General features: G+C 34.7%; 1 protein-coding gene across 1 annotated transcript; it reads right to left on the bottom strand.

The window, feature by feature from the left end:
- Positions 1-706: 706 nt before the first annotated feature.
- On the bottom strand, positions 707-3,467 carry LOC131056042 (disease resistance protein Roq1-like). Its single transcript, XM_057990351.2, has 4 exons — positions 2,950-3,467; positions 1,713-2,838; positions 1,338-1,610; positions 707-1,225 (listed from the first exon to the last, which is right to left on the bottom strand). The coding sequence occupies exons 1-4, from the start codon at positions 3,465-3,467 to the stop codon at positions 707-709; spliced, it is 2,436 nt and encodes an 811-aa protein (XP_057846334.2).
- Positions 3,468-15,874: the final 12,407 nt, after the last annotated feature.

The following is a 15,874-nucleotide window of genomic DNA, read 5'->3' as shown; positions in this document are numbered from 1 at the left end:
GGTATGTATAGAAGATTGTAGAAGTTTGTAAAAGATATACAGCAGAACTACAGTAACTAGAACAGGGGCAGTTTTAGTGTGAGCAGAAAAAGATAAAATATAGAAAAAGTTTGATAGCTGTATGTAACAGCAGGGGACTCTGTTTTGAGTATATCTATAAGCACGAAAAGGAGCAACAGCTCAATGTATTGAAGCAAGTTAATGTAAGATTTTGAAGTATATAAAAATGAAAAGATATTTCTTTGGTTGTCTCTAATATTATCTCTGTTATTAAGAATTTCTGCTTTTAGTTTTCTTTTATGTTTCTTTTCCTCTGCCTCTCAGTCCATCAACTTTGTCTAGACAGACTAGCGAATATTGTTGGCAGCGTAATTGTTTTGAAGCTTCTTACAACGGTCAATCTGAACTTTCTTCAAGCAGTTCTGACTGGAAAGACTTGGCAACTCCTCAAGCTCAGGGCAATCTCTAATGTACAACCTTGAAAGCTTTGAAAGATCACCGCTTCCAGTTATTCTTTGCAAATCTCTACAATTTAGTATAAAAAGACTGATGAGTGTTGTTGGCAGTGTAATGCTCTGTAGCTTTTCACAAGAATAAATCTCAAATTTCTCGAGGTAGCTCATTCTGGACAGACTTGGCAACTCCTCAAGGTTAGGACAATCGCTAATGAACAACTTTGTAGCCCCAAAGTCACCTGACACACTCCTCAAATTTGGACAACTATACAATGATGATATTCGTGCTTCCCACAGCCATCAATTATAATCCTCTCCACACAACTTGCTCTAAAATCTGGTATTTCGTTAAGCTCTGGACAGCCCCGAATGCTTAATTCTACCAGATCTACACAACCAAATTTTATTGTTTGCAACATTTTGCAGCCATACAACACAAAGTATTTCACATATACACTCTCATCAAATGTTATGCTCTCCAGACACTTCATACCGCCGAGACAAAAGCACTCAAACTTTAGCTTCCAACAACAAAATATTTCTAGTTTTACAAGCTTTGTAAGATTAGATATTCCTGAAACACCTTTCAAATTATTACAGTTATGAATGGTAACTTTTTTAAGGCAGCTGAGATAACCAAGAGTTAGCTCCTCGAGATCCGGGCATTGATTAATATTCAACTCCACAAGCTTTGCAATATTAGATATTCCTGATACACTTTTCAGTTGTTTACAATATGTAATATCAAGACTCTTTAACTCGGTGGGCACCTGAAATTCAAACATAAATTTGTGTAAACCTCTCAATGATTAAGAAAATAGCGCGGGAAGTTCTACCGTACCATTGTAAAAGATTAGTTTTTTACTCAAAGTATCAAAATACCTGTATTTGATTCTCCCACAACGTTTCAAATGGTCCATGTATGATTTTCAAATACTGCAAACTTTGATGAGGAATCCATGAAGGAATGCTCTTCAGTGGTTCTGCTATGAAAGTGTCCATGAGCTGGAGCCATAGTAGGGAAGCTGAAGTCTCACCACAAATGTTTGATTGCCCTAAGAGGAATGTAACTTGTAAATTCAGGGACTTGTCAAAAAAGGAATGAAAACACCTGACATTGGTTTTGGTGAGGATATTTTTTAAACCCATTGATTCCTGCATAAACAAAAGCAGCTCATTTTTCTCTTAATATAGAAACAAGTTAAGATTTCCTATATTGCAATACTAAGGGGAAATCTATAAGTGTAAGAAATGTACCAAAGATTTCAGATCTTGAGGACGCCACAGGCGATGAGGAGGGCTAAGATCAAGTGCCATTTCTCTTCCCAAGTCCCTTAGGTGGTCATGTATTCTAAGATGAGAAGATATATCTCTTTCTTCTACAAGACACTTGTCTCTAAGTGATTTTAGTGCATGCTGACAGTTCCATCCTGATGCCTCCCATGCTTCTTCGGCTATACTCTGTTCTCTGCCCCCAAAAAAGCAAGAAATATCCATGAAAATTTGTTTTTCTTCAGCATTCAATGCGTCAAAACTTATTCTCACTCTTTGCTTTATGTCCCTAGGCAATGCCTTCCTGACTTGAATCAATTCTGACCTCCAATAATCCTCACTTCTACCATGAACATGCCTGCCCAAAACTTGAAGAGACAAAGGTAACCCTCCACACACATCTACGAAGGAATTAACCAGCTCCTCGTACCCGCTACATGGATTGGGCTGGTCAAAGGCATGCCAGCAGAAGAGTTCACTCCCATACTTTCTATCTATCCCTTTTAAACGATAGCCATTAGTAATCCCTGCGCTTATAAGCACCCCAACATCACGGGTTGTGACAATAACTAGACTATTACCCAATCTATTAAAGATATCCATGACGAGTAGAGCATTTAACTGCTCCACGTGATCGATGTCGTCTACAACAATTAGGAAGTTTAAATGAGCGGGGCTCCTTTGTAGACTATCTTTGAGATAGCTTACCCCTTCCTCTGTATTTGTAAAACTGAGATCATGTCTGTGGAATAGATCTTTGAGAAGCTTAATTTGCAAAGAAGGCAATTCTCTTCTCTCAAATGTTTCTCGCACATCAAACAAAAAACTTGCCCTAGAATAATTTGACCTCTTTTGATTAAACAACTCTTTGACCAGAGTTGTTTTCCCTGATCCACCCATGCCGAATATGCCAACTATCTTATTAGCCTTATCCACCCTTTTCTTTAGCCCGCACTGATTTTCAAAATCTTGTACAAGATCATGAAGGCAACGCTTTTCAAAATCTTTCACAAGATTGTTAAGCCCCACTGGATATTGAGCAACATGTAGACGTGTTTTTCGTTGCACTTCCTTTTGCACAGCCGCTACTATATTTTGGCAGTGCAAGTTACTGAAAGTTTTTACCATAAAAGTCAGATTCCATGAGAAGATCGTTTAACCAGTTTTGAAAAAAGCGAAAAATTTATATAAGATACAAGTAACAAAATTACAAAAATATTACCTGTTAAATTCTTCCCCGGCTATAAGTGAAAGAGACTGGAGGGCTTTTTTCCACTCGTTAAGCTTCTCCAGGTATCTGCCCTTCTCTCTATATTTAGTGAATGCTTCAGCGTATGCTCCCGTTTCTATGTGGCGGAGATCACTAGGCTTCACTCCATAAAACACAGGGATAATTTTGGCCTGGCTCTGTAACATGAGAACCAGCTCAGCCAAACACCAAGGGGACTCTGCATATCTTTTGGAAAAGATGGCTACGTGTACAGAAGCAGAGCTGATAGCTGTCTGAATAGTGGAAGGAAACGAATCTCCAAGTTGCTTCTCTTGGGAATCAAGAAATGCCCTTATTCCCAACTGGTGAAGGGAATTGTAAAGCTGAAGAGCAAGCGTTTGTTTGACATCGGGGCCTCTGTGGTTGATGAACACATCAAACAATCTTGCAGACTCACAAACCATCCTTCTTTTGCCAGAGAAAGCATCAAATTGCTGATTTTGCTGGAGAGATGATGAAGAAGACGCCATGGACTCCGATTCGCACGCTAACGCCCGTTGAAGAAAATAGAGAGACAGAGCAGGGCGATTAGGATTTGAATGCAATGTGAGTTTATGTTGAAGGAGAAGGGAAGAGTGAATTAAATGGACCATACTGCAGGCGAATTCAGTCCTTCCTCTAAATAACGAGGAAAACGCTGAGAAATTAGACATGAAGCGCCCACCTGTTCCTTCAAAGAAGCGGGTAGGCTCTGTCCTTTCTCCAAACATCTATGGGTAAAAAAAATTGGAAGGGAAATGGTCAGAGATTAGACAATCACAGTGTGTAGAAAAAATAATGGTTTCAATGTAGACAAATTCCTTTCGACCTCGTTTCGTCGAATATGCTTTGAATGTGACAAATTCCAACTGATTGGTTTTGATTTGGTCCACTCTTATAATTGCGAATGTGTTTTGAGCGTTCGTCTCGAAGAGGGATAATAAACAAAAATAAATTAATAGTTCATGTTATTAAATTAATAGTAATAAATAATAATAACTTAATAGTTAATGTTAGTGTCATAGAGGGAGGAGATAAGTTTTAGAAAACTTTAATATGGAATAAGTTAATTTAAACAAATTAGTAATTCATGTCAATGTTGTAGAGAGTAGGATAAATAATAGAAAGAAAATAATTCATTCAACTTAGTGTTCTAGAAGATGGGACAAGTTAATAGAAAATATTCAATAGTCAATGTTTATGGAGAGTGTGATAAATAATTTAAGTAAAACAATAATTCATATCTTTTTTATGAAGAGATAAGTTGAAAAAATATATATTGTAATAGGGGAAGAGCACCAATAGATAACATAGTTCCAATAACCGTCATCTTATTGTCATGTTGACCCCCCAATAGCCGTCATAGTGAAAACACCATTAATAAATTTGTTTTGTACCAATAACTGATCATTTTTTGTAATTAATTGGCCCATTTGTGCACAACTATTGGAACATTTGTCCCATTTGTGTACCACTATTGGAACATTTGTGCACCACTATTAAGACATTTGTCAACAAGTACTAGCAATTTTTAGTTGACGGTTACTGGAACATCTTTAGTTAGGTATCAGGCAACACGTATATATTATATTTTTAATTTTATATTATTTTTATGATAGTTAAATTGGTATAGTTATCTTAATTTTTATTTGATTTGAGACATTTATTTTGATGGAATGAATTATTTCATTTGCATATTGAAAAGTGGCGTTATTTGGTATTAAGTTTTGCCCATTTTTTAATGTTTATATATTCTTAGTTCCTACTATTTACCACTATTCTCATATTTTCAACTTTCTCCAATTCCTATATATTCAAATTTGAGGAAACATCTATTTACCTGCATTCACAACGATATCTATGCATCCACACATAACCTTGAAATTAGCCCTTTCTTAATCAAGCTTTATCTCATTTCACTCAAGTTGGATGTCGAGGAACATTTTATTGACCCTCAAATTTAAAAATATTAAATTCAAATTCCTAGAATTTGGCCCTTTCCTTTAATTTGTTGTGAGTAAAATTGATACATATTTTGTGTGACATATTGATATGTCTTGGTATTCAAAGGTTTCCTATGTGTAATTGATGTATGGATTGAAGATAGAATGAAAATAAATTTTTTTTATTTAAATTAAGAACAAAAGTCATTTGAACTAAACATATGCACCTTCTAATAGAGCATTAGTGGATCAACTTTTGTATTGTTATGTTTATTGCTCAGTTTTACAACATCTACTTGCCTAATCAAAATTGTGATTTTTTAAGATGAAGGATTGATCTCAATATATAGATTTTTAAGGATGTCGACAAGGATTGGTGAAGCAAATAAGTATGAGATCACTATTCTTACTTGATTGGCATGATTTGTTGCATTTATTTATCATATTTTCTCAAACAATTAACTAGTTTGTTTTTTCATTTTTCCTTTTTTGATTTATTAACCATTTTGAGAAATCGGTTAACTCATCATTGAATTTTGTTTGATTTAGGATATATTAAATTAATTTAAATATTTATGAATAATAGATTAGTTATGTTCTATTTATTTGATTTAAACATTTGTGGATAATTACTTGAATTAAATAATTAAGGTCATTTAAATTAATTTAATTTAAATATTATATGAATTATTTTAATGTGTGATTGTTTCTTAGGTTTCAAGATGGGGTGATTGCATAAAATTAGCATTTTTGAGATTATAGTGTCTACATTCACCCAAATTTCAAAGGATCTTTTGACTACAAGAAGCATTGGCATTTTAAAGAAAGTAGCTATGGGAACTTTGTGATATAATTTATGCCAAGCATCAAAATTAAGGATTGATTCATCAAACAATGTTGTTGATGTTAGATTGACATATCCCAAGAACAAGATGAGGATTTGTCTTGAAGGATGCTTCAACACTTGGAAAATATTCAAATTTAGATTAGATGAATTTAGGATTGAATAGATGATGATATGTCACCTTAATAGGACATGTACGTTTCAAGAACATGGGCATACTCTCAAAATGGACAAAGTTGAGATTATTAAATGAGATTATTGACGCATTTTCTAGGAATGATGGAGACATTAGATGCAGTTATTTTATGACAAATGATGTTATAAATAGAAATTAAGTAGCATGAAATATGTTTGGAGTACTTTGAGCATAGGAAAATGCGATAGGTGGTGAGGAGGGTTGAGCTCAAGTGTCATTTCTCTTTCCGAGTCCGTCAGGTGGTCATGCATTCTTAGATAATGAAAATATGCATTTGTTTCTTCTACAAGACACTTGTCTCTTAGTATTTGTAATGGATGTTGAATGTTCCATCCTAATGTCTATCATCCTTCTTCAATTATAATCTACTTTCTACCTCCAGAAAGAAAAGAATATCCACTAAAACTTCTTTCCTTCAACATTTGATCCATCAAAACTTATTCTCAATCTTTTTCTTTACATCCTTAAGCAACATCTTTCTAACTTCAACCAATTATAACATCCAAAAATCCTCACTTCTACCATGCATGTTCTTACCCTAAACTTAAGAGATAAAGGTAATGCTCATCACACGTCTACAAGTTCCCTATAGTTCACTCCCATAAATTCTTTCCATTCCTTTTAAACGAAAACCATCACTAATTTGTGTTCTTATAAGCACTCCAATATCATGGGTTGTGACTATAACTAGACTATTGACTAATTTATTTAAGATATCCATGACCAGTAGAGCATTTAATTGCTCTATATGATCGATGTCATCTACAACAATTAGAAAGCTTAAATAGGTAGGGATTTTTTTAAGACTATGTTAGAAAGCAAAGAAGGTAATGCTCTTCTCTCAGACACTTCTTGCACATTAAAACCAAAACTTGCTCCAGAGTAATTCGAACCTCGAAGCCAGAATTGTTTTCCTTGATCCACCTATACCAAAAATGCCAATTACCTCAGCCTTCTCCTTCATTTTCTTCAGCCTGAACTGGTTTTCAAACTCTTCTACAAGTTCCTCAACGCAACACCTTTCGAAGTCTTTTATAAGATTATTAAGCCTCACCGAATATTGAGCAACATATAAACGTGTTTTCCTTTTAACTTCTTTTTGCACAACTGCTACTATGTTTTTGCTAGGCTAGACATTGAAACTTTATACCAGAAAAGTAGGATTCCATAAGAAAATTGTTAAACCAGATTTGAAGAAAGGACAAAAGTTATATAAGCACAAAAATATTACCTGTTAAATTCTTCCCCTGCTATAAGGGAAAGAGACTAAAGGGCTTGCTTCCACTCGTTAAGCTTCTCCAAGTACCTGCACTTCTCTTCATATTTAATGAATACATCAACGTATACTCCATTCTCTATGTGGCAGAGATCACTAGGCTTCACTCCATAAAACACGGGGATAATTTGGATTCACCTGCTAACATGAGAATTAGCTCGGCCAAACACCAAGGTGAATCTTCATATCCTTTGAAAAATATGGCCATGTCTAAGCGCATAGCTGTGTGAATAGTGGAAGGAAATGATTCTCCAAATTTCTTCTCTGGGGAATCAAGAAACGCCCGAATTCCCAATTGCTGAAGGGAGTTATAAAGCTGAATAGCACGAGTTTGTTTGACATCGGGGCCTCTGTGGTTGATGAACGCATCAAACAATCTCGCAGATTCATTAACCATCCATCTTTTGGCAGAGAAAGCATTAAATTCCTAATTTTGCTTGTCAGATCATGAACAAGACGCCATTCGGACCAATTCAAATGCTAAGCACCTGTTTAAAAAAAATTAGAAAGAGAGAGTAGGGTGATTAGGATTTGAATGAAATGTGAGTTATGCTGAAGGCGAAGGGAAGAGTGGATTAAATAGATCATACTGCAGGCGAGTTAAGAGAACAAGGAAAACGCTCAGAAATTAGACAAGCGCCCAACTGTTCAAAGGGGGTAGGCTCAGTTCTTTCCAAGAAACATCCATGGTGGAAAAAAGGAATAGGAAATGATCAGAGATTAGACAATCACAGATCTGCAGAAAAAATAATGCTTTGAATATAGACAAATTCCTTCTACCTCATTTCGTCGAATATCCAAGGAAAGAAGGGAGGGGAATGGTTTGAATGTGACAGATTCTAACTGATTGGTTTTGATTAGGTCCACTCTTATAATTGCGAAAGTGTTTGAGCCTCTATCTCCATAAAATCAAGACCACGTTAGTGTCATTCATGTCCATTTCATAATAACAAAATAAAAAAATTAATATATATATATATATATATATATATATATATATATATATATATATATATATATATATATATATATATATATATACTATAGATTTAATATTTTCTAAAAACTATATATGCTTTTGATTAAGGGAAAAATAGGTTTTAAGGGGATCCGAAACCCCATACAACAGGTTTTGAAGGGACCCGAAACCTTCAGATTTTACTAGGATCTAGAACCCACAATACTACAATGTCAAAGAGTACAAACATTGAGAATAAACAACCCAAGCACAACTGAACTGAGAAACACCAACCAAACACCAGTGCAACCACAATCAAATAGGGTCAGTCAAACAAACAAAATATAGCCAATACAAAACAGGCTAGCCACACAATCAATGCTAAAACCTCAAACTATAGCTCTTAAAAGAAAAGGACGAGGGCTTAACATGCACCCTCAACCGAACAACAGAGATATACCTTGCTCTCTTAACCTGTGACAAAAACTCTAAGAAACTAAAAGCTAGCCCAGACCTTAACCAAAAACAACCACAGTCTATACTGGGCCCTTGAAAACTGTCAGCATTTAGCCAGACAAGAAAGAACAAAACAGAAACATGGGGTTTCTGAAATACTCCCCTAACCTTCGAAATGGATTTTGTAATGGCTCCCAAGACCACTAGGATAAAACCAACAACCTCATAGCATCTGATAGTCGCACCTCTGACAGCAAAGCATCTATCCACCTCAATAGGATAGGAACCCACCTCAATAAGGGTTGAAAGGTAGGAAACCATCAGTAAAGAGATCAAAGCTTTAAACCATGAATCAAAGTCCAACAAACAAAAGATGGAATCATAATGTATTGTCAAACAACTAGGTTTTGAGAAGACTCCCATAACCACATGATGAATAAGATACCTAAACCAGCGCAACTCCAAGCAGCTAAGCAAGACCAAAATCTCCACCTCTATAGGAGAAAAGGGGTAGAAACTCAACCTCGAGGAGAGAGTAGCAATCAACCATCTAGCCTGAACAAACAGGTCATCACCAACCATCCACCAGCACCACCCAACCGACACCGCAACACTCAACTCCCGCTCAATAGGAGGGAGGTTGTCTCCAAAACCATCCATCTCCACCTCCGAAGAAGGAAGGGCCACCTCAATAAGGCAAACACGAGAAAACCCATGCTATAGAGAGAGAGGACAGACCAAAAGATATTGCCAGCAAGAACACGACTGGACCCTAGAAGACAACACCTTAACAAATCTTCAAATGAGCACCAAGGCACAAAAACCTTCTTCAGCTTGTAGACATGTAGCTCTTTTCCTTCCACTTCAAAACTTTGTGGCTGCTCCACATATACTTCCTCTTCTGAGTACCCATTAAAGAAGGCATTTTTCATGTCCATATGATGTATGCTCCACTTTTTTCGAGCTGCTAATGAAATCAACATTCTAATGGTCTCTTGTCTTGCTATGTATGGAAATGTCTCTTCATAACCAATTCCATATTTTTGTGTGAAGCCTTTAGCAACTAATTTTGTCTTGTGTCTTTCAACACTCCCATCACTACTAAACTTGGTCTTGTAGACCCATTTGGTGCCAATTTTTTTCTTGTCGTGTGGAAGCTTTGTCAACTCCCAAGTGTCATTCATGTGAATGGAATCCATCTCTTCTTGCATGGCTTGCACCCAAACTTTATTAGTACAAGAATCTTCAAAACATGATGGTTCAAAATCAACCTTGGCTAATAAAGAAAAATTCGCTGTCTCACCTATTGGGTTTTCTTCATGTACTTGATTTGCACTCCTTTGATAGATATCACTCAATCGGGTAAGTGCACAAAGTTGTGTCCACTTAGTGTGGAAGTTTTACACTTAGAAAAAAATGGCAAATCTCATGGAGCGCATGAGAAACGAAACGGGATCCCGTTTCACGTCGGGATCCCGAGCCAACAAAATTTGAAACGGGATCCCGAACCTAGATCTAAGAAACGGGATCCCGTTTCTTTTGTTTTTTATTTTTTTAAATTTTATTTTTTTAATTTCTTTTATAGAAAATACAAGCTATATATACATGAAATATAAAATTTATATATAAGTCACATTTCTCTTTGTCTTTTTTTTTCCTTTCTATCTCACTTTGTCCCCTCTCTCCCAAAATCTAAAACTATGTCTCTACCTCTCTCTCATGTCCTTAACTCTTTACTCTTTATCTTAGCTATCTCTATACACCTCCCCTTACCCCCTACCTACCTACCTATATTTCTATAAATATACATCTCTACCTCTCTCTTAACGTACCATCTCTCTCCCAATCAACTTATCTTTCTCTACATATGTCATAATAGGTCCTACTAAGGGGTCTTATGTCATAATCGGTCCTAGTAAGAGGTATAATGTCTTATTAGATCCTCCTAAGGGGTCTTATGACATAATAAGACCTATTAAGTCATAATAGGTCGTATTATGTCATAATAGGTCGTATTATGTCATAATGAGACCTATTAATGAGACCTATTATGACATAATAGGTCACATTATGACATTATAGGTTCTATTATGTCACAATAGGTCCTATTATGACATAATACCCCTTAACAAGTCTTAGAAAGGGGTATAAAGTCATAATAGGTCTTCTTAAGGGGTTTTATGACTTAATATGGCCTATGATGTCATAATAGGACCTATGATGACATAATAGGACCTATTACATCATCATAGATCTTATTATGTCATTATTAGTCCTATTATGACATAATACCCTTTAACAGGTCCTACTAAGGGGTACAATGTCATAATAGGTCCTCTTAAGGGGTCTTATGACATTATAGGACCTATTATGTCATAATAGGTCCTATTATGTGATAATTGATCTTATTATGTCATAATAGATCCTACTAAGGGGTCTTATGTCATAATAGGTACTCTTAAGGGGTCTTATGACATAATAGGACACTATTATGACATAATAGGTCGTATTATGTCACAATAGGTCGTATTATGTCACGATAGGTCCTATTATGTCACAATGCCATTTATTATGACATAATAGGTCATATTATGACATTATAGGTCCTATTATGTCACAATGTGACCTATTATGACATAATAAGTCGTATTATGACATTATAGGTCCTATTATGTCACAAGAGGTCTTGTTATGACATAATACCCCTTAACTCTCTCTAAAAGTACCATCTCTCTCTTTCAACCAACTTATCTTTCTCTACATATGTCATAATAGGTCCTACTAAGGGGTCTTATGTCATAATAGGTCATAGTAAGAGGTATAATGTCATAATAGGTCCTCTTAAGGTCGTATTATGACATAATAGGTCGTATTATGTCATAATGGGACCTATTATGTCACAATGGGACCTATTATGACATTATAGGTCCTATTATGTCACAATAGGTCCTATTATGATAAAAAGTCCTAGTAAGGTGTATAAAGTCATAATAGGCCCTCTTAAGAGGTTTTATGACATAATATGACCTATGTTGTCATCATAGATCCTATTACATCATCATAGATCCTATTATGTCATTATTAGTCCTATTATGACATAATACCCTTTAAAAGGTCCTAGTAAAGGGTATAATGTCATAATAGGTCCTCTTAAGGGGTGTTATGACATAATAGGACCTATTATGACATGACAGGTCCTCTTAAGAGGTCTTATGACATTATAGGACATAATAGGTCCTATTATGTGATAATCAACCCTATTATGTCCTAATAGGTCCTACTAAGGTTCGTCTTATTTCATAATAGGTCCTCTTAAGGGGTATTATGACATAATAGGTTCTATTATGACATAATAGGTCATATTATGTCATAATAGGTCCTACTAAGGGGTCTTATGTCATAATAGGTCCTAGTAAGAGGTATAATGCCATAATAGGTCCTCTTAAGGGGTCTTATGACATAATAGGACCTATTATGACATAATAGGTCGTATTATGTCACAATAGGACCTATTATGACATAATAGGTCGTATTATGTCACAATAGGACCTATTATGACATAATAGGTCGTATTATGTCACAATAGGACCTTTTATGACATAATAGGTCGTATCATGTCACAATAGGACCTATTATGACATAATAGGACCTATTATGTAATAGGTCATATTATGACATTATAGGTCCTATTATGTCACAATAGGTCCTGTATGACATAATACCCCTCAGCTCTCTCTAAACATACCATCTCTCTCTTCCAACCAACTTATCTTTCTCTACATATGTCATAATAGGTCCTACTGAGGGGTCTTATGTCATAATAGGTCCTCTTAAGGGGTCTTATGACATAATAGGCCGTATTATGACATAATAGGTCGTATTATGAGATAATAGGTCATATTATGTCATAATAGGACCTATTATGTCACAATGGGACCTATTATGACATTATAGGTCTTATTATGTTGCAATAGGTCTTATTATGACATAATACCCTTTATCATGTCCTAGTAAGGGGTATAAAGTCATAATAGGTCCTCTTAAGGGGTTTTATGACATAATATGACCTATGATGTCATAATAGGACCTACGATGACATAATAGGACCTATTACATCATCATAGATCCTATTATGTCATAATTGGTTCTTTTATGACATAATACCCTTTAACAGGTCCTACTAAGGGGCATAATGTTATAATAAGTCCTCTTAAGGGGTTTTATAACATAATAGGACCAATTATGACATGACAGGTTATCTTAAGGGGTCTTATGACATTATAGAACCTATATGACATAATAGGTCCTATTATATGATAATCGATCCTATTATGTCATAATAGGTCCTACTAAGGGGTCTTGTGTCATAATAGGTCCTAGTAAGAGGTATAATGTCATAATAGGTCCTCTTAAGGGGTATTATGACACAAAAGGACCTATTATGTCACAATGAGACCTATTATGACATAATAGGTCGTATTATGACATTATAGGTCCTATTATGACATTATAGGTCCTATTATGTCACAATAGGTCTTGTTATGATATAATACCCCTTAACAAGTCCTACTAAGGGGTGTAAAGTCATAATAGGTCCTCTTAGGGATTTTATGACATAATATGACCTATGATGTCATAATAGGACCTATGATGACATAATACCCTTCAATAGGTCCTACTAGGGGGTATAATGTCATAATACATCCTCTTAAGGGGTCTTATGAAATAATAGGACATATTATGACATGACATGTCCTCTTACTTTGGGTCTTATGACATTATAGGACCTATTATGACAAAATAGGTCCTACTAAGGGGTCTTAAGTCATAATAGTTCCTATTAAGAGGTATAATGTCATAATAAGTCCTTTTGAGGGGTCTTATGACATAATAGGACTTATTATGACTTAATAGGTCGTATTATGACACAATAGGACCTATTATGACACAATAGGACCTATTATGACACAATAGGACCTATTATGACACATTAGGACCTATTATGTCACAATGGGACTTATTATGACATAATAGGTTGTATTATGACATTATAAGTCCTATTACATCAAAATTTATAAGATCTTCCTCTTGACCTCCCTATCTTCTTCCAACTAGATCTCTTTCTTCCCCTCTCTCTATATTTATCTCTCCATCTCCCTCTATATCTTCATCTCACTCCTCTCTCTATCACTTTCTATCCATCACTTTCTACCTCTATCTCCCTATCTCTCTCCATATCCTCATCTATCTCTCTATATCTCCCTCTATCTATTCACTTCTTCTCCTAGTCTCTATCTATTTATCTATCTGCCCCCCCCTCTCTCTCTCTCTCTCTCTCTTCATATTTCTTCTTCCACCTCTCTGTACCTCTATATCTCTCCCTCTCTCTACTTCTCTCAATATATCACTTTATATATTTACCTCTATTTCTCTCTCTCCCTCTCTCCCTCTCTCCTTTCTTTATCTTCATATCCTTCTCTTCTTATTGTTCTCTCCATCTCCCCTCCGCTCTCTCTCTCTCTCTCACACACATTGACCTTCCACACCTCTTCGGCATACCCATTCCACACCAAGGTGCAATTGCTAGTTTAATGTTATTAGAAGAATAAGGGAAAATATTTTATATATGGAAAAACTTTAAATATATATTTTAGGAAAAATAAGATTGTATATTTTATAATTAATAAAAGGTTCAGTGTTAAAATTTTTCATAATTTGGTAATGGTGAAATTTGTATATATGTGTGTCAAATTTGATTTAGTTTAGTATTTATTTTTAGGAAATATTTTGACATATGTATATAGTGATAAATGATATGATTTTGTTTGATGTTGAGTTTATTTTCCTAGTCCTTTTATACATGTAGCTTTACCCTACCCTTCTATGCACTTTTATATATTCACCTTATCCTAGCATTTATCACTATGCATATATTTGTTTTCCACCTTATTCTTGTGATTCACATATGCCTATACACTTGTTATCTCACTCCTATATTTGCACATATCTATACATTCCTCCTATCTATGTCCCAACTATATTTATGTATGCTCACATTTTTAATCTGAAGATGAAATTTTCAAATGTAAACCATTCTCTCGTAAGGCCAACTAAGTACAATATTATGTGCTTTACTGCTATCTCCTTGTATTTAAAGGAATTGCATGCTTCATTTAACACATTAGATGTTCATTAGTCCTCTCATTCTAAAGTAAACACAAAACCATTGAGAAATGAATATGAGCAATACAAGAACCACAAATTAAATCATCTTGACCATGCAAAGGACAAGATTTTGTGAGTGTGATATTGATAGTTTTGACCACATTAAATATTTAATCAAGTAAACATCAAACTTGTGTAATCTATCAACTCATACCCACTTTCTTTCTTTCTTCATACTGCATTGCTTTATTTGATTACCATTTAACTGCGGTTGAAATCAGAGATTAATCAGAATGTCAGAAGGGGAAATGATGGATTTGCAAGCATTGCAGAATGCCCAATGACCACATGACCAAGCTCAAGGAAAAGTTCAAGAGGATATGTCATCCTATACACCACATTTATATAGTGTATTTATTGATTTACATTTTCATGTTTTAATGGTTATGGGACATTTATGTTGCAGGCGAGAAGTCGATGATAAAGAAGAGGTAGATGTACATGATATGTCAACCCATCCCTCAAATAGAGAAGCCCTCTTTCCAAATCCTCTGGACTTGCTCCTTCCTTCATCAAAATCCTATAGTGGCTTAGGTTTTATTTAATCTGAATATGTGTATTATAATCTTAAGTTCATTAAAAAAAATCCTATTCTAGATGTTGATTCTGATACCTAGTTATGTCTTAGTTTCTAGGTCATGAAATAAGAACAATTTAAGGGATGGTCGAACATATATTTTAATTTTTATCAATTAATTATGCATATTGTCTAAAAATAGATTAAATGTTTTTAATTTTCACATTAAACTTTATTGCTTAAAAAAATATTAGATAGATTAATTATGTTTTAAATAGGATTAAAAGTAATTAAGAAATATTTAAAATAATTTATTAGCAATGATACCCTTTTTGTTTAGTTGTTTATTTCATAAATATAGGTGCAATCAAACTTCACAAAAGAGGGAGAAAAACAAGTTCCAACAACTAGTTTATTAGAGGTATTTCCATTTTTTATAATTGAAATATAGATTATTTAACTTCAAAAGACAACCTCTGTATA

This window comes from Cryptomeria japonica, chromosome 1, assembly GCF_030272615.1.
Source record: "Cryptomeria japonica chromosome 1, Sugi_1.0, whole genome shotgun sequence".
In the NCBI taxonomy this organism is placed as follows: Eukaryota; Viridiplantae; Streptophyta; class Pinopsida; order Cupressales; family Cupressaceae; genus Cryptomeria; species Cryptomeria japonica.
This window is presented reverse-complemented; position numbering and strand designations above follow the sequence as displayed.